General features: G+C 41.5%; 1 protein-coding gene across 2 annotated transcripts in view; it reads right to left on the reverse strand.

Annotated features, from left to right (window-relative positions):
* The window catches only part of LOC126184748 (cell cycle checkpoint protein RAD17), a 141,864-nt gene that overhangs the window by 61,684 nt on the left and 52,712 nt on the right, over positions 1-27,468 (reverse strand). For both annotated transcript variants that reach the window (XM_049927286.1, XM_049927287.1), the window contains 5 exons: positions 26,417-26,546; positions 26,046-26,190; positions 21,928-22,038; positions 11,172-11,335; positions 10,893-11,036 (listed from right to left, as the gene is read on the reverse strand). In XM_049927286.1, the coding sequence (XP_049783243.1) occupies positions 10,893-11,036; positions 11,172-11,335; positions 21,928-22,038; positions 26,046-26,190; positions 26,417-26,546 (694 nt within the window). The remainder of the gene's footprint in view (positions 1-10,892; positions 11,037-11,171; positions 11,336-21,927; positions 22,039-26,045; positions 26,191-26,416; positions 26,547-27,468) is intronic.

Consider the following 27,468-nt stretch of genomic DNA (forward strand, 5'->3'; position numbering starts at 1 on the left):
AAACATACCATTTGAATGTAAAATAAGCTTAAAGATGTGATCACTTTCAAATCTTCCACTTCATGGTACACACACAGTGGAGAAAGTGGATTCCAAACTATGTGCCTTACAGGAGCCCAGGGAATGGACACTGTTTCAAGTACTTGTCATCATGCGCTCTCCTAAAGGACGAACAATGTCCTATCAAAGTTGAGAGTGCGGTGTGTCTACAGAACACCAGTCAATCGTCCTAGCTGCTGATGTACCAGTTTCTCGCATCTGTTGTTTTAGTTGGACAAAAATTGTACATGTTGACATAATTACAACCGTTACTGACCATGGCACCCTCTTTATAGAGTGTGTGCATACCATGAATCAGGAGATATGAAAGTGATCTGTTGTTCTAACTTATTTCATATCCAACTGGTATATTTTTGGACAAGAGTTCCTTATCAAAACTTCACCTACTAAGTCCCCTCAACAATCCCTAAAAGCCTGTAATAGGAATTGTGAAACACCCTGTATGTATAGGAGGAGGAGGAGGAGGAGGAGGAGGAGATTAATGTTTAACGTCCCGTCGACAACGAGGTCATTAGAGACGGAGCACAAGCTCGGGTGGGGGAAGGATGGGGAAGGAAATCGGCCGTGCCCTTTCAAAGGAACCATCCCGGCATTTGCCTGAAGCGATTTAGGGAAATCACGGAAAACCTAAATCAGGATGGCCGGAGATGGGATTGAACCGTCGTCCTCCCGAATGCGAGTCCAGTGTGCTAACCGCTGCGCCACCTCGCTCGGTACCCTGTATGTATACATTTACTATACTTCTGGCTGTACAATGAGTTAAAGATATTCCAGAACCACTGTAAGCACATTGCTTCTAGTATTACCATTGTATGAATAACCTGAGGTAAGGAGGGAATGAGATGGAGGAGGGAAGTGAGAGAAGAGATCAGGTGTACAGTACTAACAGCAGTACACACAGGTAAAGATAGGGGCAGTTGTAATTGCTAGGCTTCTAGTGACCTTGTTCATTACGAGAACATCCCATTTTTAAAGACATTGTTTACATTTTCTCATCTACCATTCATTATTTTAAGTATTATACTTGTTAGCAGTTGTTACTTCAGTAGATCTAAAGAAAGGTGGAGCTCTTTATGAGCTAAAGCAGACAACATGTGAAGTGGAAAAGCAAGAACAGTTCCATGACTGTCTTATTTTTGAGTTTAATAAGGGTGTAAAAGAAATCCAAGAGCCTAAAAATTTCTATAGAGAGAAATCCACTTCACGGGGAAAACAAGAAAATTTCCCCATTACTTCAGAGAGAGCTATATAATGTGAGCAATTCACCATATTCCAAAATACCATAGGGTTTTGGGAAAGTCTTTCTGAACACTTTCATCCACCATGATCTATGCCAGTTAAACTCAGAATCAGCAGATTAGGTGGACTGTAATAACCTGCTACTATGCAACACCTGCACTTGGTGACCAAATTCAAAAACGCAGGGTATGGATCTTATACAGTTTCACAGCCACAAAAATCAGTAGATGATCATTTGTCAATAGTTACTTGCATATCAAGAGTTAGCTCTTGGATACCATTTGTTGCGGCCCGTCGATGGTCGAACCTCTGACTCCAGATGGCCGAGCTGAAGCCAGGGTCCCACCGTGCCATTTCTCGTCAGGAGGCCGAGCAAGTTCAATAGCATCAAGAGGCAATGCAGAGTGATACAGCAGTATTCGGAAGTATTCCTTTATTCAGCTAGCTTACAGAAGCGTAATGTAGGCACACCACCCTTGCAGTGTACCGCAAGTCTGGCTGTCTCAGCACTCCTGGACTGCCGACACTGCTGTTGCGGTCATCAAGGCCGCCAGATGATGGAAGTCAGCCACGCTCGCCCGACAGGTGCCGCTCTACTGCCCGCAATTCCTGAGAATGTTACAGTCCCCAGTCCCCACAGCCCTACACCCCATTTGGCCTGCTCTGTCTGCCCATGGGACAAAGGTGGTTGTACTGGTCACCAGTGGCCCTCGGCCGCTGCCCGCTGCTGCTCCCAGGACAGGACCAGACTCGAATCTGCACCCTTCTGGACCCCGTGCCACAACTTGTTGCTAGTGGTGCTTGCCATATGGCAACACCCGATGCCGTCCCTAATGCTGTTTCAGTGCTGCTGCGTCTCCTGCAGCGTACACCTCGCTTGGACCCCGGTACACCAGGTGGGAAGCGAACGTGGCTCATCATGGACCTGCTGCAGACCGCTGTCACTGCCCTCCTTCAGACAGACCATGCAATCTCCAAGTACCCGGCTGCCGTTCCGTCCCGCCTCTGTGCTGTGGTTGGTTGGTTGTTTTGGGGAAGGAGACCAGACAGCGTGGTCATCGGTCTCATCGGATTAGGGAAGGATGGGGAAGGAAGTCGGCCGTGCCCTTTCAGAGGAACCATCCCGGCATTTGCCTGGAGTGATTTAGGGAAATCACGGAAAACCTAAATCAGGATGGCCGGACGCGGGATTGAACCGTCGTCCTCCCGAATGCGAGTCCAGTGTCTAACCACTGCGCCACCTCGCTCGGTTCTGTGCTGTGTTCCCGGAGGCAGAATACAGCCCAAACAAGTACTTAGAAACAAAGTACAGGTTTACACAGAATATTTACAACATTACTGCCAGACTGGTCCCTATAAGTGTAGACCAGCACAGGCCCAACCCAATCTCGACTGACCTGGCACATGCCCTCAAGCTAAAAGTATCTGACTATTTATACTGCTTTTCCCCTCACTTCTGACGTAGAGTCAGAGAGAGACAGAAACTACGGCAGGGGTAAATTCCCATACGTCAGCCAGTTACACATCACCACTCCCGGCTCTGGCCTACTGCCTCGCCTCATACATCGCAATAACTTAAAGCAACACTGCAGTTCCCTGCCTCGCTGTTGCTCCACTTCAAACAAATCATACGTGCAATATGCCGCTGCAGCTCCACGCTATGTTTACCCTGCCTGGCCTACTGACTGCTGACTATTACCACACACTGCCAGCGGCAGTGCGCCTTTACTGAATATTTAACACAATTCCCCTTTCTTGCGACTAAGACTAATACTAGCGCAGCACATTGGCCCCTTGTGTCAGAAGTTACCAAGGAAAATGGTTCCTTTGTGTCAACATAAAAAAGAAAGAATATAACTTAAAAATCACATGGCTCATCAAAAAAATATCTGTTCAGGCACAGGATACGCTATTCAGCACTTGGGATGTAAATAACTGAATATAACTTAAAAATCACATGGCTCATAAAAAAATATCTGTTCAGGCACAGGATATGCTATTCAGGACTTGGGATGTAAATAACTGTTGACATCAACTGCCAACAGGTCAACACCCAACTAGTGCAACAAAATAATCCATGCTTACATGACACTCCCACAATGTACGCAGCTACCCAGGACTGTTTGAAACTGTCTCCCAATCTTGTCGTATCAGGCTTATATCTTTCCCATTTTATTTTAAAAAATCTTTGACATAACTGTGGTAGTGCAGATCCTCATCAACCTTGACCTGATGACTAATTTTAGATGTGGACTAAAGGAATTACACCAGCTCAAATAACAATACATTACTGTTTAATCTGAGTGCTACTTAGATCAAACTAGAATTCTTTTCTGTGGTGCACATGTCCACTGCAATGGACAGCTGATAATGGTCACTTCTTTGGCATTTTCAATCAGTCCCAAGGCTGCAGATGCATGCAGGGCACAGGACCAGTAGAGAGCCTCCACTAGAGTGGGCTGCATGCATTTGCAACCTCAGGACTGTTTAAAAATGCCAAATAAGTGACATTAATGGCTGTGCACTGCAGTGAACAAGTGTACCACAGGGTTCATCACAGTAAAATAGGTTAAGAATTTAAGGACTAACCAATGCAGTACTCGACGTCCAATTTATTTGACTGTAAAATATCTGACAGCCAATTTTAGATAAGAATGACTTTGCGATTGACAACGAATGGGCTTCCAAAAGGATTCAACAGCATGTTTATTAATCCTTTCATCCTCATACTCAATGAGCCAATAGAAGAGTTATATTAGATAGACTCAGATCAAAAGCTATTACACTGCTGCAAGAAATGACTTACGGATAACAGTGAACTGATAGTACTGACAGAGGATGTAAGACACGCATACATGAAAGTACAGTGGCAGGAAGAAGCACGTGACCAAAGGTTCTCCCAGAAAAAAAGATATCTGCATAGACAACAGAAAACTCGGTGTGGAAAGTATTAAGAATGTCTTGTTTTTCTATGAACATACTTCTCAAGTAATAGAACCCAGTACGTTGTCCTCGATGGTGAGTGTTCATCGGAGGTGAGGGTATCATCTGGAGTGCCCCAGGGAAGTGTGGTAGGTCCACTGTTGTTTTCTATCTACATAAATGATCTTTTGGATAGGGTGGATAGCAATGTGTGGCTGTTTGCTGACAATGCTGTGGTGTACGGGAAGGTGTCATCGTTGAGCGACTGTAGGAGGATACAAGATGACTTGGACAGGATTTGTGATTGGTGTAAAGAATGGCAGCTAACTATAAATATAGATAAATGTAAATTAATGCAGACGAATAGGAAAAAGAATCCCGTAATGTTTGAATACTCCATTAGTAGTGTAGCGCTTGACACAGTCACGTCGATTAAATATTTGGGCGTAACATTGCAGAGCGATATGAAGTGGGACAAGCATGTAACGGCAGTTGTGGGGAAGGCAGATAGTCGTCTTCAGTTCATTGGTAGAATTTTGGGAAGATGTGGTTCATCTGTAAAGGAGACTGCTTATAAAACACTAATACGACCTATTCTCGAGTACTGCTCGAGCATTTGGGATCCCTATCAGGTCGGATTAAGGGAGGACATAGATGCAATTCAGCAGCAGGCTGCTAGATTTGTTACTGGTAGGTTTGATCATCACACGAGTGTTACGGAAATGCTTCAGGAACTCGGGTGGGAGTCTCTGGAGGAAAGGAGGCTTTCTTTTCGTGAATCGCTACTGAGGAAATTTAGAGAACCAGGATTTTACTGCCGCCAACTTACATTTCGCGGAAAGACCACAAAGATAAGATAAGAGAGATTAGGGCTTGTACAGAGGCATATAGGCAGTCATTTTTCCCTCGTTCTGTTTGGGGGTGGAACAGGGAGAGAAGATGCTAGTTGTGGTACGAGGTACCCTCCACCACACACCGTATGGTGGATTGCGAAGTACGTATGTAGATGTAGATGTGTGAAACCACAATCCCCGCCACGATGGGGGAAAGAACTGGCCTCATTAATTAGGAACTGTACAGCTAAAATGCCAAAGCAATGGCGTAATAGAACTGAATCAATTGAACCTTTAAAACAGACAAGACAAGAATTAAGTGGTGCATCAGATGCATTTGCAAGCAGAGAAATGAAATTGTAAATGTTTGACCAAAGTACTGTCACATCAATGGCTGCAACATACAGTACACATTTTATAACAAGTAGCTTTTGAATTTGTTTAAATTTAACTAATACCGTATAACACCCGTTTCAAAGAAGAAAGTTTGCTGAACTGTCAGCATACTCTTACGATGAAAACATGAGGTCCCTATACATCTAGTCAGGTCAGATCATTGGCAAATGACTTGAACATTAAGTTACTGGCAGTACTTTCAAGCATCTGTTAATCAAACGCTGCAGATGCCTCCAGTACCAAAGGTAACACAATACAGCCCACCTTAATGTGTGAGGAGTATGCAGATGAGTATGGGAATAATATTTAAGTGGTGGTCTTTTTTATATTAGGTCAACGTGCAGCTTATGATTAAGAGGAGGTGGGCTACACTAGATATTTATTTACGATGGCTATGTTGCTGGAAAACTTAATGAAGATAGGTTTAATAACAATTTAATATAGTTTAAATAATTGAATTTGGCTCTGAGATCTTTTCATGTCACCTGCCACTAACATTATTGATTTACCTATTAAAGGTACATAAATAAGAGATTCACAATAGCAAGTTTTAATGTAGTAGACATACTGCAAAATTTATCAAAGAATAGTTTCCAGAAACAATTTGTTTAGTGAAGTACTTCACTTATGCGTCCACTGACAACTGTTCTGTGCAAATCAGGATATCTAGTTTATTTATCATCTTTATTTTAAATACAATTTCACATGGACATTTCTTCACTTACACTGTGTTATCAAACTGAGTAATACATTGTCTAATTCAGTCTTCAATGATAAAGAAATTTTCAAATTTCTTAGAATCCTGAAGATGAGTCTGTCATCATGATGTGGCGTTTACGTTGAGAGCTTTCAAAAGTGAAGCTTCTTCATACACTTTTGGTTCAATTTAAAAAAGTACAGAGGAAGAAAGTTGTACAGGAAAGGACTAATAACTTAAGATGGTAATTAATAATAGCATACTTCCATGAAGTTATCTTTCTGATACACTGAAATTTAATACCAGTGCTTATTTTATATACTTATTTTAGAGTTTGTATGAACAAAAATAAATTTTCTTATTTTAGCAATAGTGATAAATTGATAAATTTTTTCTAGTTTATTAAAAGGAACAATAGGAAATAATTGCTAACCGTTTATCAAATGACTGTCTTTTGCTAATAACGCAACATCAGCTCTGCTCACTTAAATGAAACTATTTTTTTTTAAACAGTGCAAGGAATAACTGAACTTTTCATCATGAAATTAATACAATGCTGGAAACTTCTGGACTAAATACAAATGATGGATGAGTAAAGACTATCACTCACCAAATTGGGTAGGTTTTAAGCAGTGGACAGGCAAATAAATTAGAACTTAACATGGTAATTAAGCTTACAAGTATATTTCTAAATTAATTCCCTGACTGTGAAGACCTTGATATCTACTGTATTAGGTGTAGATCTATTACCCAATAGCGACATATGAAAATTTGTGCCAGACCAGGATTTGATACCAGATTTCCTGCATAATGCATGCATCATGTTAACTACTTTGGCTATCCATGCACACTGTCCATATTGACCCAAACCTCCATGTCACATTGTCTACATCTTTTATCATAGTCCACTAAATTCATCAGCTAATGCTTACAACATTATTTGGATTTCCGTACCATGGAGAATGAGGACAAAGAATTCAGACCAATGTTATTATCATGACATATGGAGGTTTGGATTTGTTATGGCATAAAGTCAAGCGCCGGCACGCCAGTTGGGAACAAAAGAGAAGAAAAGGTTGTGAGAAGAAGTCAGCCAATCGCACGCCGACCGACCCCCTTCCAGGACAACGCAACAGCAGGGGCCCCTATGTGAATTGGACATGAGTGCTAGTCCTGACTGGTGGTGTCCCACTTGGATTGCAGTGTCAACCATAACAACTTCAATAGCAGTTCAGGACAGACTTTTTTCAGTTAGAGATCAGCAGTCACTGCAAAGACTGGTTATTTCGTGTGTCGCCCTTTGCTTGTGACTCAGCTGTGTAATTGCCAAAGTTCAGTATTGTATTTGATTAGTTGTAATAAAACTCATTAATATGACTTACTTGATTGTTTGTTTAGCGAACTGAGTATGCAGGATTCCTAGACACAACAAGATTGGCGACAAGGCTGGACGAAAGACTGGTGACGAGCTGAACAAATACCAACACGTTTCACACCCAAAGCCGCTAGCTGCCACAGTTTTTTTCTTGTTATGGACTTTTGCGTTTTGCCGGGGCCTTAATTCTACCTTGTCTTTCCTTTCCAGGGGTGTGTTTACACGTTTTAATAGTGTCTCTTATCTTTTTTTCCTATTCAATGTTTTCAAATGGACCGTTGCTATTCACAATATACATAAATGACCTGGTGGATGACATCGGAAGTTCACTGAGGCTTTTTGCAGATGTGCTGTGGTGTATCGAGAGGTTGTAACAATGGAAAATTGTACTGAAATGCAGGAGGATCTGCAGCGAATTGACGCATGGTGCAGGGAATGGCAATTGAATCTCAATGTAGACAAGTGTGATGTGCTGCGAATACACAGAAAGATAGATTCTTTATCATTTAGCTACAAAATAGCAGGTCACCAACTGGAAGCAGTTAATACCATAAATTATCTGGGAGTACGCATTAGGAGTGATTTAAAATGGAATGATCATATAATGTTGATCATCGGTAAAGCAGATGCCAGACTGAGATTCATTGGAAGAATCCTAAGGAAATGCAATCCGAAAACAAAGGAAGTAGGTTACAGTACGCTTGTTCGCCCACTGCTTGAATACTGCTCAGCAGTGTGGGATCCGTACCAGATAGGGTTGATAGAAGATATAGAGAAGATCCAATGGAGAGCAGCGCGCTTCGTTACAGGATCATTTAGTAATCGCGAAAGCGTTACGGAGATGATAGATAAACTCCAGTGGAAGACTCTGCAGGAGAGACGCTCAGTAGCTCGGTACGGGCTTTTGTCAAAGTTTCGAGAACATACCTTCACCGAAGAGTCAAGCAGTATATTGCTCCCTCCTACATATATCTCGCGAAGAGACCATGAGGATAAAATCAGAGAGATTAGAGCCCACACAGAGGCATACTGACAATCCTTCTTTCCACGAACAATACGAGACTGGAATAGAAGGGAGAACCGATAGAGGTACTCAAGGTACCCTCCGCCACACACCGTCAGGTGGCTTGCAGAGTATGGATGTAGATGTAGATGTAGAAATTGGACTGCTGAAGAATGTGGTGGCCAGGTGTATGGGCAGGTCTTGCACCTGCGTTGTCCACAAGGGAATGACCCGTGAAATGCAGGGTTGGAAGTAGAATAGGAATAGGGATGAATAAGGATATTCTGTAGGTTGGATGAGCAGCAGAACACTGCTTTGGGTGATTTGGGAGGGTTTCGGGTAGGCAATCTCTCATCTCACAGCATTACATGAGGCAGACGAAGCCCTGGTGAAAGGTGTGGTTGAGCTTTTCAAGACCAAGCAATAATAGATGATCAGATGAGTACTGGTTGGCGAGCGATTAACATGTTTACTTATATCAGAGAAGGAGATGACATGGGAGATCTATTTATGGATGAGCTGGATGGGATATTGTCTGTCAGTAAAGGCTCTGGTAAAGTTATCCGCATATTTCGACACTCCTGCTTTCCACAGCAGATGTGGTGCCCACAAATGGTGATGCTGTAAGTAAGAGACTTTTTGACATGGACAGGTTACAGCTGTACAGGTATTTTTTGCTGGTGTGCCTGATACGAACACATGTATTTACGGAGCCATCTTATATGTGGAGATTGACATTTAGGAAGGTGGCTTGTTGAGTTGGGAAGGACAAAGTGAAGCAGATTTGTGAGTAGCTGTTCAGGTTATTGAGGAAAGAACAAAGGTTGCTCCTGCCACGAGTACAAATCACAAAAATGTTATCAATGAATATGAACCAGACAAGGGGTTTTGGGTTCTTACTAAATAGCAAGGATTCCTCCAAATAGTCCATAAATAACTTAGCACAGGATGCTGCCATGTGAATACCCATGGCAGTACCATGGATTTGTTTATAGATTTGGCCTTCATCTACATCTACATCCATACTCCGCAAGCCACCTGACGGTGTGTGGCGAAGGGTACCTTGAGTACCTCTATCGGTTCTCCCTTCTATTCCAGTCTTGTATTGTTCGTGGAAAGAAGGATTGTCGGTATGCCTCTGTGTGGGCTCTAATCTCTCTGATTTTATCCTCATGGTCTCTTCGCGAGATATACGTAGGAGGGAGCAATATACTGCTTGACTCTTCGGTGAAGGTATGTTCTCGAAACTTTGACAAAAGTGAAATAATTGTGGATCAGGATGTGGTTGAGCAGGATGATTTGAAAGTAGGTGGTATCAGGAACACACTGGGCAAGGTAGTGTTCCATGCATCCATAGTTACCAAAAGGTTATGGACAACTGTTTGGAAGTGTTTGTCAACAAAGGCAGAGGTTTGTTTTGTGGGAGAACAGTAAGCAACCACAATAGGATGACAAGTAGCGGCACCTATGGGGTTGGATTTGTAGAGTTTGGGAGTAGGTGAAAGGTAGAGTGCAACTGGGGGAATCTGGGGTAGGGGGAGGCAGGAAGGAGGGCACTGGTGTGAAGAGGGAAATGGTTTCAAATGTCAGGTTTTTGTAGGGACCTAAAGCCTTGGGGAGCTGCTGTAACTGATATTGGACTTCTGGGATAGGTTCTTGGTCATAAGGTTTGTATGCAGAAGTGTTGGAAAGTTAGCGATAACCCTCAGTAACAAAGTCACTATAGTTCATAACCACAGCGATGGAGCCTTTGACCATGGAAAGGATGATAAGGTCTGGATTGGTTTTCAGGTTGTGAATAGTTGCATGTTCCATCGGAGTGACATACTCACTGGGAAGGCATTCAGGGAAAGAAGGTGAAGCCAAGTTGAAAGTAAGGAATTCTTGACAGATTAGACTGGCTGGAAAGGGGGAGGAGGAGCGTGTTTGGAAGGAATTTGAAACAGTTTTAAACAAGGTTCTACGTGGGGTTTTGGTTGGCTGTTATCAGTGGGGTGCATGACAAAAAATGTTTCCACTACAGAAAACAAGTAAAGGAAACAAAGTCCTTTACCAGTCCAACATATGTGACCTTAGGTTTCGGTCTACAGTTGAAGCCTTCAGAAAGTACTGGAGCTTCTGCAAGGGTTCAAGTTTTGGCAGAAAGGTTGACAACAGTCTTATAGGATTAGTGTCCAGGAGCAGTGTGTTTCATGGACAATAGAGGAAGTCTTTGGGGGTTTACAGAAGGTGAAGTTATTCAGCAAAGTATGCACTAATGATTTGTTTTTGATGCACAGTTTTTAATCATTATTTACATGATATCATCAGCCAAGTACACTGCAATATTCATAATCAACTAGAACACTTTTTGCATAAAATACTCACGTTTCGCATACAGTACTCTAGCCACAGCATGAAATATTCCTGAATCTTCTTTAAGCTCTAAATCAGCATTTCTGTCACTTGGTTTTCTTCCCAAATGTTTCTCAAATTTCCACAGACCTTTGCGTGGTGCAACAAATTTTGACTCTATATGAAATAAAGAATATCATCATTTGCTATTCACTATTTTAATAAAAAATTAATTAACATTGTGAGCAATGTCATTACAAACATGTAAACAACAGACTTTTATAGTTACAATCACAACAAAAGTGCACTCACCAGGTACATAGAATTTGAGCTCAGAAATTGCTTTCCGAATATTTCCACAAGACATTTCTGTTATGTGAGACACAATAGAAGCATACTTTTCGCATGGTAAGCCTTTCAGTCCTATTACTCTATTCAGAGCCTTTTTTATAGATGCATCTGTAATTCTTTTGAATCTGTAAGTTGATCAATTTCAAGTAATTACTTCTAGCTCATCACTGATATGACTGAAAAAAACCTTACAAGTTATTTGTCTTGAAATTAACTAGTACCAAAAATTACCGAGGATCATATGTATTTTATAATTAAAGAAAAAGAGTATTGATCCTTTAACAATAAATTTTAATACATCTGCAGTTGTCAGCTATTTCCGTGAAAATGCAGACTGGGCATCTCCAGCTATGGTCCCAAAAACTTATCTATGAACACAAGAACCTAGGCACAATTTTCAAGGAAGGCTGTTCATGAACCACAGAAAATACAGAGGATTGAAGACAGAAATCACATACATTAAGATCTAAAGTCCCATAATACATATTAAACAAAATCAGCATAAAAGAACATTACTCTTGAGCAGGGTGTCAAAAGCCTTGCAAACAAGATAATTTACAAGCACAAGATATTTAGTATACAGAACTTCCCAGAGTACACAATTTAAAAAAAGTTAAAACCACACAATCTCTTCCACAGCAATAAACCGTTAATCTCTAATTGCAATGCACACTTCATAACTAAGTGGCATGCACTCTATGAAATGATTTCAGACCTCTATGGACAGCCAATGTCATTCCTAAGAAAGACTATTCAATGTTTGTAAGGAAGAGTCCTGGATGATGGCTGGTGGGCTGTAGTTTGTCTCCTTGTAGTACCCCATCTATGATCTAAAGGATTCATATTCAGAAACATTTCTAGCCTGTCCACAGATGCACACCATCTTTTGCAACAAATTCATCAACAGCAGCAGCTCAATATGAGTCATCGTTTGTAAAGTAGTTGCCTGAGTCAACCATACCTTTGAAAAGTTGTACATGTGATTGCAGTTCCTCAGAAGTGTAGCTCCGAGCATTAAGAGCTCTGGATTGAAGATCGCCAACCACCTCCTACTGAACAGTACTGGTGAGGGCAGAAGAGCATATTTGTGAGACACACAGCAGAGAATAGCCTTGTAGCAGTGCTGAAGTGTGCGCGCTCTGCTCTGTCCTGTGTTCAGAAGACGTAATACTGCTGAAGAAATGAGGTTCTCAATAGCTGAACCCCAGGGGCAGGTGGTCACAGATCTCAACAGTTCAACCCCATTGGTAGGGGGTCACCGATCTCAACATCACATTACTTGAATTAGGCCCCAAAAGGAGGTATGAATGGGGGAGCTATGCAATAAGATGGTTGAAAATGAGTCTCTTGCACACGCAGGCATACGAGTTGGCCTTATGGCAGAACTCTCAGTTCCTCCACATGAATCCTGAATCCATTCAGGTTCGACTGTAGTAAGGAATCCATTTTATCAGTGAAGTTTTTCTATAGCTGACTTTTCTTGCTGCTATGGTTGTAGGTACATGGTAGCTGAGGGTTCAGAGGAGGGACTCATTGGTTCCTCCAATAGACTTCATACTCCATTACCTCAACAGATGGGTCCAGTTTGGTTTCATCTGTCAACACAATTGTTGGATTTTTTTTATTGTTCTGCACTTCCTCTTTTACACCGGGAAACTGGAAGAAGGACAAAGTGTGACAACTGTAGGTTACAGACCAACAGAACTGAGCTTGAAAAAATATGACCCTATGATAAACTATGCTGTCAGCCCACACCACACAGTCACTTTTTGCAGAACAAAGTGACACCAGTTGATATGTGTGTGGATTTTTCTGTTGCCCATATTCTGCAAATTGACATATCCTTGGAAGTGGAAACGGGCTTTATCTGCATATGGAATCTTCCATGGCTATTCACTGCCCACTTCCATGCGAGCAGAAATTCCAGAGCAAACGTTTTCTTGCTGGCAGGTCAGCAGGAAGCAACTCCTGAACATGGGTTATTTTGTACGGACAGCAATGCAGGATGTTTCATAGGGTTTGTGCTCCATGCTTGCAAGTATGTCCAATGTTTGGGCAATTCCCTGTACACTGCATATTTGCACACCACTGCTCAACCCATCCTGCAATGCTGTGACCACATCTTCAGCAGCTGTCAGATCATCTACCTCCTTCCCTCTACCACATTGCACTTCAAAAGAACCTGTCTTTTCAAATTCTGTAATCATTTTCTCCAGATCCTTATCAGACATTGGACCAATGCCTGTTTTCATAACCTCGAATTTCAGGAACTTCTGCAGGACTACTGGCAAACAATCACCATTCTTGTAAAAGTGCTTTACCAGCAGCGAGCGAACCTTCATAAAGAGGGTCATGTTGGGCATCTCGGTCTGAACTGAGGAACAGCTGTGTGCCGCATATCTGTTGGTGTGCATATTCTGATACATACAGTGTCATCCCCCCCCCCCACAATGTTTCTCCCATGTCAATAATATGCTGTTCAAAAATGGTTCAAATGGCTCTGAGCACCATGGGACTTAACTTCTGAGGTCATCATCAGTTGCCTAGAACGTAGAACTGCTTAAACCTAAATAACCTAAGGACATCACACACCCATGCCCAAGGCAGGATTCGAGCCTGCAACCGTAGCAGTCACGCAGTTTCAGACTGTAGCACCTAGAACCGCTCGGCCCACCCGACCGGCTATGCTGCTCAATTTTGACATTATCTGAGCAGTGGTTCTCTTTGTACAGCGTTTTGAAACTGGAGCTTTGACTGTGGACACCCTTTATCTAAGAGACAGCTCCATCTCCAGCTGTCCACAATTCTCATGCAACCACTAGTGCTGAACAGATGTAAGATGAAGTGTTACCATACGAAATGGCAATAAGCTCCTCATTTTGAGAGACAACTTTTTGGGACTGTCTTTGCTCTAAAACAGGGCATAGGACATGGATGATGTAGAATCACAGCTCCATTTTAAATGTGAGCTCATTGAAACCCGGACCCACAGTGGGCTTGAGAAACTAATTCATTCTACTCCCCAGAGGACAGAGCCCGCTTGGAATGCAAAACTAAGGACAGACCAATTAATTTTATTAAATCCTAAAACAGATAGACACAGATACAAATTGCACACAGGGCAAAAGGCAAGATTCACATGATCAGAACCCTGGCCAAGTCATAGAATATAATTAGGTAAGAAACAAAATAGCATTAAAATGGAAGCTGACAAAATGAATGACAATATTTGGAACACAGGTTTCCGAAATTTATTAAGAAACCCATATCGTATTCTGACTGTGATACTAAGATATGTCTCAAAACAACAAATACTGATGAAATACGTACAACTAATCATTAGTAACATTGAAACGCAGCAACAATAAATAGGGAACTCTATTTGGTCACCCATAATAGACAATGTTCCTATTAGTTTCTCCACAGTACACGCCAAATAACATTGCTTGGCCCTCCTTCACAGCCCCTACAGAAACTCTATGCTAGAACAGTGGCTGAGGCCAAATGATTGGAACTTAGTGTAGATCATTCTCATTTTTACATAATGAGGCAGGAAAATTCCTGCATCATTTAATTCAATGCAAGATGGCAGACCACATTTTAAGCTACGATTTGCCATAAAACTAAATATCTGCAAAATGTAGCATAGACTTTACAAACCACAGTAGTGTAACAAGGTTATCACAGTCATAAAAAAAAGTAGACTAAACAGCCATTTACGCAGTGCTAGATGCAAGCTTTTATCTTCACTGATAATCAAAATGTCTTTTGCGTTTTCATGTTCTCATTTAATAGGAAAACTATGTCACTGACATTGAATATAGTAGTCATTCATTTACAAAGGCCAGTTGACAGTAAGTGCCTGGTGTAATTGTGAGCAAATGAAGCCAAAATAAGCTGAAATGTTGCAATGCAGTGGCCTAATGGTTAACCCCTTCAGACTTCCTGCCTCCAATTGTGTACATTAATTTTTACTGTATCTTAGCTGCAACAGAAGTATTTTTCCCAATGGAAACCTGAGGTACATATTTGTGAATGTTCAGCCCATTCATCATGTGCAAGTGCTGCCAACTGTTGGGCATCATTATGAATGTATCAGCAAGTCAATGTAGCAGTGCACAGTAGCTCGTGACAACCAGAATACATGAATGTGATTGGTTCACTGTATTCCACAGTATAATTGAATATTGATATTGTTATTTTGCATGGTAGTTGTTGAATGAGCTTCTTGCTGTTTATTACAACAGAAATATTTTGTAATTAATTATTTTAGTCCACAAAATGAAGCCAAGTGTACAAAGTATGTTCTGGAAATGAGTACATATTTTTGTTTAAATCTTTCACACACATCATTTAAAGTATTCCTAAGACAATTACCACACAAAGAAAAATTTTCCTTCCACCAGAAAAAAATCAGGTCTGAAAGGATTAAGTAACAGACTAAAAATACGTAGGTCTATAGTGCAATCCCCATTTGACACAAAAAAATTTTTTTTCACTCGTCACTTCTGTCACCTCCGTCAATAACTTGCACAGATGAAAAACGTGAAGTGACACTGTCATTTTGAGTCCACATTCAACTATATTAAAAGGTCAGTGAAAAGTAATGCTGATTATGTGTACAATACTACACTGTGATGCTTTAATGAAATGATTGGTAGTTCTAATTTTAAGACAGGTAATGGATAGCTGCGGAGATTTACAGAGGGACATGGAATCATCTTCGAAGTGATTTCAGGTGAAGGAAAATTTGCCCCTTTATATGATGCAGAATGTTGATGAAAAAGCACCATGTGTAAACTGGTGGAAAAACAAAATCCTGAAAACACGTACAATGTAGAGGAGTCAAGATGGTTTTACCAGCTGACGTCAGAGAAGATGATAGCCTTCAGGGGAGAAACATGTAAAGGATAGAAGCAATCTAAAGTGTGCCTAATGGTTCTTCTCTGCAGCAACGTGTCAGGGACACACAAGTTGACACCACTGGTGGTCAGACAACCAACAAATCCCCAATGCTTACATTTTTTAAAGAAGCTTTCCAGGTAAGAGTACATAAATTTTATTTTAGCTTCGTTTAGTTTATAATTTGATTCAGTACTTTTGACTGTAATCTTTTGAGTATGCATGATGAGTACATACAGTACAGCACTCTATCAGATTAATTTTGTATTTTTTCATTATTCTAAATGTGATTTTTTTTAATTAGTCAATTACACGGCAAACCCGAAAAACACGGATGATGTCTGCTCTCTTTAGCGACTGGCTGCTTTCGCTTGATAAAGAGATGGCAAGGAAAAATAAGAAAATTGCATTGCTGGTGGATAATTTTAGTGTGCATAACAACATGCCATCACTGAAGAATATAGAACTATGCTACTTCCCCCCAAACTGTACTTCGATCCTTCAGTCACTAGATATGGGGATAACAGAGAACTTCAAGGCAATATACTGTTCATGTCTAGTTCAAAATGTGATCGCAAACACTGACAGAAAGGTGGACAATCCCTAGAGTTTCACTGTGAAGCAGGCTTATAACATGACTGTTAGTTCCTGGGACAGTGTAGAGCCAAATAGGAGTGTGAACTGCTGGAAAAAATCAAGGATTTCCAAAAGTGAAGACATTGGTGAGGACGTCATGTTGAATGAAAAAATGCAGAATGATTTTCAGTGTGATCTTGTGATGTATTCAGCAGTAACTGGTAAAACTATACACATATCAGTAGTTGAATATGTGTCAGTGGATGATGAGGTGTCTGAAGCATACACTGACAAATCTATCATTGAAGAGTTAAAGGGTAGTTCGCATGCTGAAGATTCTGACAGTAACATTGATGTGGTAAATGTGAGTCCTCCTCCTCTGACAGAGCTAACAGGTCACTTGAAAACTATTCAGCAAGTACCATCTTCAACCCCCCGTATTTCAGTGGAACAATTGATTGCGTTACATGACATAAAGACAACATTTACAAGAGAATCATTAAGAAAAAATAAACAAAAGAAAATAAATGAATTCTCCCATACACAGGAGTAAGATACTCTATTAACAAATGGAAAGAAAAAAATTATTTTATTATTTTTTAATGTTATCAGAAAAGTACTACAGCACTGTATGTACTGATTTTTAAGGTACGGTACTGTAGTAGTCACTATTGACAAAACCTCAATATAACAACAACCGTGCTCTAACAATATCGTTTTCTTGGTCTATCGCAGTTTGACTGTATTACATGGTTATTTCAGCAAGCAGAACAAATTGAAGTTGCCTCATAGGGCAGCAAGCATCTGGCAAGTGAATCCTCAATGTCACTGTATGGCAGTTAATAAGAAATTCACACATATGCTAGTAGAGAAAGGTTGGTACAGTCAAACATTGATTATACTGTCACTTAAAAAATGGTATTAGGGGTAATAATACCACAGATGGCTCCTTGATGATTATAGAAATATATTATTTTGTAAAACTGTCTCCGCATCAACCTACTGACAAAACTAAGAGAAAAACCAAATAATACACACCTTTCTTAACAGCAAAAAAAGTTAAATACACTCTACAGCTTTCCTGTTTTAACTGACATGGAGTTTTGTAAAGCTATCAGACCAACACTCATCAAAAAAAAAGTTAAGCATATTTCCAAAGTACCCACCAATGGACGTTCCTTTTGTGCTTATGTAGGAAGGTGGTTGTGTTCATAATGCAAACACGTTCATCATTGCCACTCTGCCTCATCAGGGGCCGTGCAATCATGGCTTGTAAACAAACGCAGTACACCAAAAATGAGTTCTTGAGAATGCACAGTTGTCCGTGTGCCTAGTAGTGCAGCACAATGCCTCTGAACAGGCTCTCTATGGCAGACCATATCAAAATCATCACACTGATGGGATAAAATATGAGACAATTTGACATTGCGAATATTGTTCATACTAATCGAAGTGTTGTCTCCAGACCGTGGAAAAAGTTCCAGCAAACACATTCAATAGGAGACTGACATCACGAAGGCATCCACACCAAACTACAGCAGCTCAGGGCTAGTATGTAATGATATCTGCATGGAGACACCCTACAAAGACAGTGATTAATCTGCGCCATGAGCTTCGAGAAGCCACAGGGGTTACCGTAAGTACCCAAACTGTGTGCAACAGACTTCATGACGGGGGTTGTACATCCAAAGACCTCTCAGGACCCCATCACTCCATCCACATCACAGAGGTGCTCATGTAAGATGGACTGGAGCACATGAACGTTGGACATGAGATCAATGAACCAAAACACTGTTCACAGATGAAGTGCAGATAGGCTTGCAACCTAACGACAACTCTGTTCGGATATGGAGGCAAACAGGGGAACGCAATCATCCCTCAATGACTGTGGAGTGTCACCGACAATCCGGTGGCTCAATCATATTCTGGGCAGGAATCATGTATAGCTGCCATGCACCACTCATTCCAACTGAAGGCAACATGACTGGTGCAGTATATGAAAACAACATCTTCTGACCCATAGTCAGCAGTTTTGCAGAGACTGTTTGGGAAGGATTCACTCTACAGGATAACAATGCTCCACCTCATCTTGCTCGCAGTGATGATGATGTTTGGTTTGTGGGGCGCTCAACTGCACAGTCATCAGCACCCATACAAAGTCCCAACTTTTACACAGTCCAATTTTGATGAAAGTATGAGGACAGCACAAACACCCAGTCCTCGGGCAGAGAAAATCCCCAACTCAGCCAGGAATCGAACCAGGGGCCCTATGATCCAGAGGTAGCAACACTAGTCACTAGACCACGAGTTGCACTGACAAGATATGGGATCTGAAGAATGGATTGGCCAACATGCTCACTGGATATGAATTGTATAGAGCATGTGTGGAGTTCGCTCAAAAGAGATTTCTACAGGAGCACCCTCCATTAACAACCGAAGCACTCAGAAATGCTGTCATTGAGGAGTGGGACAATATGTCTCAAGGGGCCTGCAATGAGTTGGCACTGAACATGTCCCGTCACACTCAAGAGTGCCTGAGGGTTCTACATCTACATCTACATCTACATCCATACTCCGCAATCCACCATACAGTGTATGGCGGAGGGTACCTCGTATCTCTCCCTGTTCCACTCCCAAACAGAACGAGGGGAAAATGACTGCCTATATGCCTCTGGACGAGCCCTAATCTCTCTTATCTTATCTTTGTGGTCTTTCCGCGAAATGTAAGTTGGCGGCAGTAAAATTGTACTGCAGTCAGGCTCAAATGCTGGTTCTCTAAATTTCCTCAGTGGCGATTCACGAAAAGAACGCCTCCTTTCCTCTACAGACTCCCACCCGAGTTCCTGAAGCATTTCCGTAACACTGGCGTGATGATCAACCCTACCAGTAACAAATCTAGCAGCCTGCCTCTGAATTGCTTCTTGTCTTCCCTCAATCCGACCTGATAGGGATCCCAAATGCTTGAGCAGTACTCAAGAATAGGTCATATTAGTGTTTTATAAGCAGTCTCCTTTACAGATGAACCACATCTTCCCAAAATTCTACCAATGAACTGAAGACGACTATCTGCCTTCCCCACAACTGCCGTTACATGCTTGTCCCACTTCATATCGCTCTGCAATGTTACGCCCAAATATTTAATCGACGTGACTGTGTCAAGCGCTACACTACTAATGGAGTATTCAAACATTACGGGATTCTTTTTCCTATTCGTCTGCATTAATTTACATTTATCTATATTTATAGTTAGCTGCCATTCTTTACACCAATCACAAATCCTGTCCAAGTTATCTTGTATCCTCCTACAGTCACTCAACGACGACACCTTCCCGTACACCACAGCATCATCGGCAAACAGCCGCACATTGCTATCCACCCTATCCAAAAGATCATTTATGTAGATAGAAAACAACAGTGGACCTACCACACTTCCCTGGGGCACTCCAGATGATACCCTCACCTCTGATGAACACTCACCATCAAGGACAACGTACTGGGTTCTATTACTTAAGAAGTCTTCGAGCCACTAACATATTTGGGAACCAATCCCATATGCTCATGCCTTAGTTAGGAGTCTGCAGTGGGGCACCGAGTGAAACGCTTTCCGGAAGTCAAGGAATATGGCATCCGTCTGATACCCTTCATCCATGGTTTGCAAGATATCAAGTGAAAAAAGGGCGAGTTGCGTTTTGCAGGAGCAATGCTTTCTAAGGCCGTGCTGATGCATCAACAGCAACTTCTCCTTCTCAAGGAAATTCATTATATTCGAACTGAGAATATGCTCGAAAATCCTGCAAAAAACCGATGTTAAGGATATTGGTCTGTAATTTTGGGGATCTGACCTCCTACCCTTGTTATATACGGGCGTCACCTGCGCTTTTTTCCAGTCACTTGGGACTTTACATTGGGCAAGAGATTCGCGATAAATGCAAGCTAAGTAAGGAGCCAATGCAGTAGAGCACTCTCTGTAAAACCAAATTGGAATCCCATCAGGACCTGGCGATTTACTTATTTTCAACCCATTCAGCTGCTTCACAACCCCAGGGATGTCTATCACTATGTCCTCCATACGAAAATCTGTACAAGACTCAAATGGTGGTATGTTTGTACGATCCTCCTGCAAGAAACATTTCTCAAATGCTAAATTTAAAATTGCAGCTTTCATTTTGCTGTCTTCCGTTGGCAGGCCAGACTGATCAGTGAGTGACTGGATGGAAGCCTTAGACCCACTTACCGATTTTATGTAAGACCAGAATTTCCTTGGGCTTTCAGCAAGATCTTTTGCTAAGGTATGATGGTGGTAGTGGTTGTATGCTTCACGCATCGCTCTTTTTACAGCAGCATGAATCTCTACTAACTTTTGGCTGTCCTTATTCTCCCGACCTTTCTCGTACCGCGAGTGCAACTGTCTTTGCTTCCTGAGCATTCTCCGAATTGCGCTGTTAAACCACGGTGGATCTTTTCCGTCCGTAACCCACTTTTTCGGCACATACGTGTCCAATGTGTGATTTACAATGTGTTTAAAATTTTCCCATAATTCTTCCACATACATCATACCGGAAGTAAATGAAGTCAATTCATTTACTACGTGGCATGCTAACAAATGCTTATCTGCTCTTTCTAGTAAGAACACTCTCCTAGCCTTCTTGGCCGACTTTTTAACTTTCGTACCCAAAGTTGTAATGACAACATCATGATCACTAATCCCTGTCTCAACATTGACACCGTTGTGGAGGGCCTAAACCATTTTATGTTCTTTGATGCTGTGGGACACTGCAACTTTTTTTTCCAAATAATGTTCCTTTTTCATTTCATAATCTGTTCAAAGAGAACATATAGCATAGCTTTCCTTTACATAATAGTCTGTATTATCGAAAAATACAGTATAATACATCTATCTTTTTTCATTATTGAGAACCAATTACCTGCTTAACTTTTTTTGATGGGTGTAGATTCAGCCACGAAACACAATCATGGGAAAAAAATCATTTTTAAGTGCCAGTAAAAGAAGATTATGTCACTAGTATCAAGCATTACAGAACTATAAAATTACAACAAGCATGGCTACAGACTAAAACATATCAAGAAAATAGCTAATTTGACATTATATATGAAAACTGTTTCAGTGTCTGGGACGTATATCATTTGTTGCCCAGCACTCAGTATTACCTAATATATATTTGTTTTTTATGTCACTAGTATCATTATTTAATTTTTATATAGACTACAGTTTACTCACACTATTACATCCATATCCAATAACTTCTGAGCCTCAGCATTAAATACCGAGTATCGATCTGTATGTGAAATTATTATAACAAGTGGGCATTTTCCTGTGGTTGAATAATTGCTGGAAAGAAGAATAATAAGATGACATATACATCTGTGCGTTTTCCCTATATTGTTCTAAACTTAAGTTGAAACTATTTAAAATCATAAACAGGAAGGTCATCATGTTAACACTGATAGAAAAATGTATCAATAATGAGTCTCAACCTAGCTCTGCAAATACAGTATACACAAATACAAGATTAACAAAATAACTTTTCACATTTAATCGCCTATTGGTTTACACACGTCAACAACAGGAATGAGGCACAAACCAATGAAATATGGCATTGTTCTGTTAATTTTTTTTGTTAATTAAAAGTTGTAAAATGAGAGAAAATTAGTATGAAGTTAAGAGTGTTAGGTATATAATTCATAAATGTCAACCAGACCAGTTAGAGAAATACAATGCTGACAAACCATGTGAATTTTATAATGAGAAAAACTATACTTTAAGACCGACTTCTCTATGAAATTATCTTACAGGACACCAAAGCAGCAAAGTGCTGAGTACTGATCATCTATGCTTGATCTACATCGGAAGGTTTCAAACTGATTACATAATGGTAAGACAGATACAGAGTGGCGCACATAAAGCCAGCCCCTGCGCTGAAAGGAATATGAATGAAGAAAATCAACGTACATCATCGCTTTCTTACATTTTTATTGTACACTTTCATTAATAACTATGTAACTAACAGTTTAAGTAACAGATTTACTTTTATTAGTTTAATAAGGATACTTTAAAAAGGAATTTAAAGTCTGTGTTCAAAATGTTCTCTGCCAACATCCAACCAAAATTGTGCACATCGAAGCATGTTAAGGAAAACAGTACTCTTTGAGGAATGTTCGAAATTTCTTCACATATGTTATTTTTTAATGTGTCAAGTGCTCTGGGATTGTTGTGATAGACTCTAGGCTTTAGAAATCCCCAGAGGTAAAAGTCACACAGTGACAAGTCAGGAGAGCGGGGTGGCCACAAGCCCTTACTAATGGTCCTCTCTTCTGTAAAATCAGTATGTATACGAGCTAAGGACAAATCCCATATGAGAAGTTGCCCCATCTTGCTGGAAATATGCACAACATTTTCCGTTTGGAATTAACAGAGCCGAAAATTCATTGTAGAGTTGCAAGTAAATACACTCCTGGAAATGGAAAAAAGAACACATTGACACCGGTGTGTCAGACCCACCATACTTGCTCCGGACACTGCGAGAGGGCTGTACAAGCAATGATCACACGCACGGCACAGCGGACACACCAGGAACCGCGGTGTTGGCCGTCGAATGGCGCTAGCTGCGCAGCATTTGTGCACCGCCGCCGTCAGTGTCAGCCAGTTTGCCGTGGCATATGGAGCTCCATCGCAGTCTTTAACACTGGTAGCATGCCGCGACAGCGTGGACGTGAACTGTATGTGCAGTTGACGGACTTTGAGCGAGGGCGTATAGTGGACATGCGGGAGGCCGGGTGGACGTACCGCCGAATTGCTCAACACGTGGGGCATGAGGTCTCCACAGTACATCGATGTTGTCGCCAGTGGTCGGCGGAAGGTGCACGTGCCTGTCGACCTGGGACCGGACCGCAGCGATGCACGGATGCACGCCAAGATCCTACGCAGTGCCGTAGGGGACCGCACCGCCACTTCCCAGCAAATTAGGGACACTGTTGCTCCTGGGGTATCGGCGAGGACCATTCGCAACCGTCTCCATGAAGCTGGGCTACGGTCTCGCACACCGTTAGGCCGTCTTCCGCTCACGCCCCAACATCGTGCAGCCCGCCTCCAGTGGTGTCGCGACAGGCTTGAATGGAGGGACGAATGGAGACGTGTCGTCTTCAGCGATGAGAGTCGCTTCTGCCTTGGTGCCAATGATGGTCGTATGCGTGTTTGGCGCCGTGCAGGTGAGCGCCACAATCAGGACTGCATACGACCGAGGCACACAGGGCCAACACCCGGCATCATGGTGTGGGGAGCGATCTCCTACACTGGCCGTACACCACTGGTGATCGTCGAGGGGACACTGAATAGTGCACGGTACATCCAAACCGTCATCGAACCCATCGTTCTACCATTCCTAGACCGGCAAGGGAACTTGCTGTTCCAACAGGACAATGCACGTCCGCATGTATCCCGTGCCACCCAACGTGCTCTAGAAGGTGTAAGTCAACTACCCTGGCCAGCAAGATCTCCGGATCTATCCCCCATTGAGCATGTTTGGGACTGGATGAAGCGTCGTCTCACGCGGTCTGCATGTCCAGCACGAACGCTGGTCCAACTGAGGCGCCAGGTGGAAATGGCATGGCAAGCCGTTCCACAGGACTACATCCAGCATCTCTACGATCGTCTCCATGGGAGAATAGCAGCCTGCATTGCTGCGAAAGGTGGGTATACACTGTACTAGTGCCGACATTGTGCATGCTCTGTTGCCTGTGTCTATGTGCCTGTGGTTCTGTCAGTGTGATCATGTGATGTAACTGACCCCAGGAATGTGTCAATAAAGTTTCCCCTTCCTGGGACAATGAATTCACGGTGTTCTTATTTCAATTTCCAGGAGTGTGCTGGCAGTTTCGTTGAAGAACAATGGCCTGATAATTCTGTTTACCAGATACAGTACACCATACACCTATTTTTAAATCGTATAATAGCTTTTGCAGTATTCCATGGGGATTCTCTGTAGCCCAGTGTCTTGTGTTTTGTGAATTAACGTAACCCGACAGATGAAACCAAGCTTCATCCGTCGAAAAAAGGAGGAACGGATCAAGATGTCCGACCACAACATTTCCCAGCAATTACAATAATGTGTATGCTTACCCTCATCCACTTCTTTTATTTGCTGAACGCCACTCATACAGTAAGGTTTCATTTTTAAGCCATGAAGGATGCGTTGACATGACCTGTGAGATATTCCACATTGCTGTGATAATTGTCATGTTGACTTGTAGGGACTTCTTTCAAAGTGTGCAGTCATGTCTGCCACAACTTCAGGTGTACGTACAGTCTGTGCCTTATTTCTCTTTGAATTGACAACACTGCCTGTCGAACACCACATTCTCACTAGATCCTGAATCGTTGATTTTGCAGGAATATTACTTTCTGAAAACTTTTCATGAAAAGTGTCATGAACAACTTTAAAGGATTCAGACCGCACATATTCTTCAACAATGAACACACGTTCTTCAATGGAATAAGGCATGACAATGAAGTACACAGTTTATAATGACTACTTTCCGTATGAACTACTCACATGCTACTGCTGTTGGAAGGTGGCACAGAAACTGACAAGCTAGTAATGCTACTCATGCGTGTTCGCATTCCGGTTCAGGCCGGTTTTATGTGCGCCACTCTGTATTTCAGAACCAGATTTTAAATTATAAGACATTTCCAAGGGCAGATGTGAACTTTGACAACAATTAATTGGTTATGAACTGTAGATTAAAACTGAACAAATTTGAGGTCAAATATAAGGTTTAAGAAGCATATTTCACTAGGGGAAAGATAGATACTGCCTACAGTGAAATAAGAGAGACCTTTAGAGAAAAAAGAAGCAGCTGTATGAATATCATGAGTTATGATGGAAAACCTGAACTAAACAAAGAAGGGAAATCTGAGGGGTGAAAGGGGGTATAGAGTGGGTGTGTACAAGGGAGATGAACTTGAAAACAATATTATAGAAAGGGAAGATAATGTAGATAAAGATGAGACGGGAGATATGATACTGCAAGAAGGATATGACAGAGCACTGAAAGACCTGGGCACCTTTATGATCATTTACATGCAAGAATACACACCTGCATTGTCACCATAGGGGGTGTACGCTGCTTACTGATGCAAGTGTTTGGGCACTCCATACTGTGACATGCAAGTTTCATTTGGTCTGAATTTTTTATATACGCCCGCAACAACCATCTACCTGTCACATCACTTGTCAATAAACTGACCTTGTCCTTCTTGTGGACGTTGCATTTTTTTCCAGCAGTGTATTTTCATAAACCCAAACTGAAGCTAATATGTATGTTGAAAATATTACTTACTGAATCACAGTAGTTAAGTCACCCTTCGCACTAAGCACAGAAAGGGGAAGGTCTTCAACAACAATCAGTTTTTTTGAGCTCGAGTATCTTCCAGCACGACAAAGAAAGGTCTTTAAGTTATTCACATCAAACTGTGGAGTATATCCTAGACAAGAAACAACATAATTTTTCCAAAAGTCTATGATTAAACAAGATAAAATGAGACTTACTACAATATTCTAAATGTTTACTTTAATTAGCACAGTATTCTTCACCTTGTAAGAAACTGTAGAAAAAAGCCACAGAATGATGAAATATGATGTTATACATGCCCTAAATATCATTTAGAATACTTGTGAGAGACAGAAAGAAAGAGCTAGAGAGAATTTTACCATCTACTCCTGGAATGAAGTCTGGTTCTGACCATTCCACTATTTCCATCTGTTTTTCTTTTGCTAAAACCTTCACAGCTGCCGTCTTGCCACAGCCGTCCGGCCCAAGGAGCAGCAATATTCGGTTCTTCTGCAAATGTATTATGATTGTTCTAAAAATTTATTTTGCCAACTTTCACATTTAGACAAACAAACTTAAACATGACCGTTCTATGTTTTCTAAGCAATAGCGAATACGTGTGTTTGATACTGTGTTCTAAATTTGTGTATTAACTCTCAAATTGAAACATGTACAAAATTTTGAGCATCAGCTTGATCAATGAGCATCTGCACAAAATAAACTTACTGCAAAAAGTTAACAACATAAAAGCAACCACAGAAAGACCTCAGGAAAAAGCTTTATTTAATAAGTATGACATATTGCATAAAAGAAGCATGTCTGAAAAATTCTGCAGGCAAGAACTACACTGCTAGCCATTAAAACTGCAACTCCAGGGAAGAGAGAAAACATACAGAAATTTTATTTATTGTGTGTATTCAAGTACAGTAAAAAGAATACACTATTAAATTTGTAGGTGATTTGGGGATATACATGGTGCACGCTTTGGTACACAGAGCTGCGACCTCTCTAACAAACAAACTGTTCTAACCCAGCTGGGCATGAAGTCGAAATGATCGCAGATGACAGATACGGGTACATGATGCTGCTTCAACACTATGTAAGAGTTCATCACTCACTCATAGTAGTCAGAGAGTGGTGGCATGTCAGTCTCCTGGCAACCCAAAACTAGAAGTTTCCAATGAGTGGGAGGTCTGCAGAACATGCAGGGCAGGGCAAGAGATGAATACACTCTGTATCAAGGTAGGTCAGGACAGTGTGGAAAATATTCTGTCCAAATTATCAGCTATGTGAACTGTGTTGTGTCCAAATGGCACTCCATATTATCACTCTGGGTGCTGGGTCCATATGATGATAAAAGCAATGGGGCAGTGTTTGTTTTCCTCTGAGACTCCACACACAAATACGACCACTGTAATGCTGTAAGCACAAC

Source organism: Schistocerca cancellata, chromosome 4, assembly GCF_023864275.1.
Source record: "Schistocerca cancellata isolate TAMUIC-IGC-003103 chromosome 4, iqSchCanc2.1, whole genome shotgun sequence".
Classification (NCBI taxonomy): domain Eukaryota; kingdom Metazoa; phylum Arthropoda; class Insecta; order Orthoptera; family Acrididae; genus Schistocerca; species Schistocerca cancellata.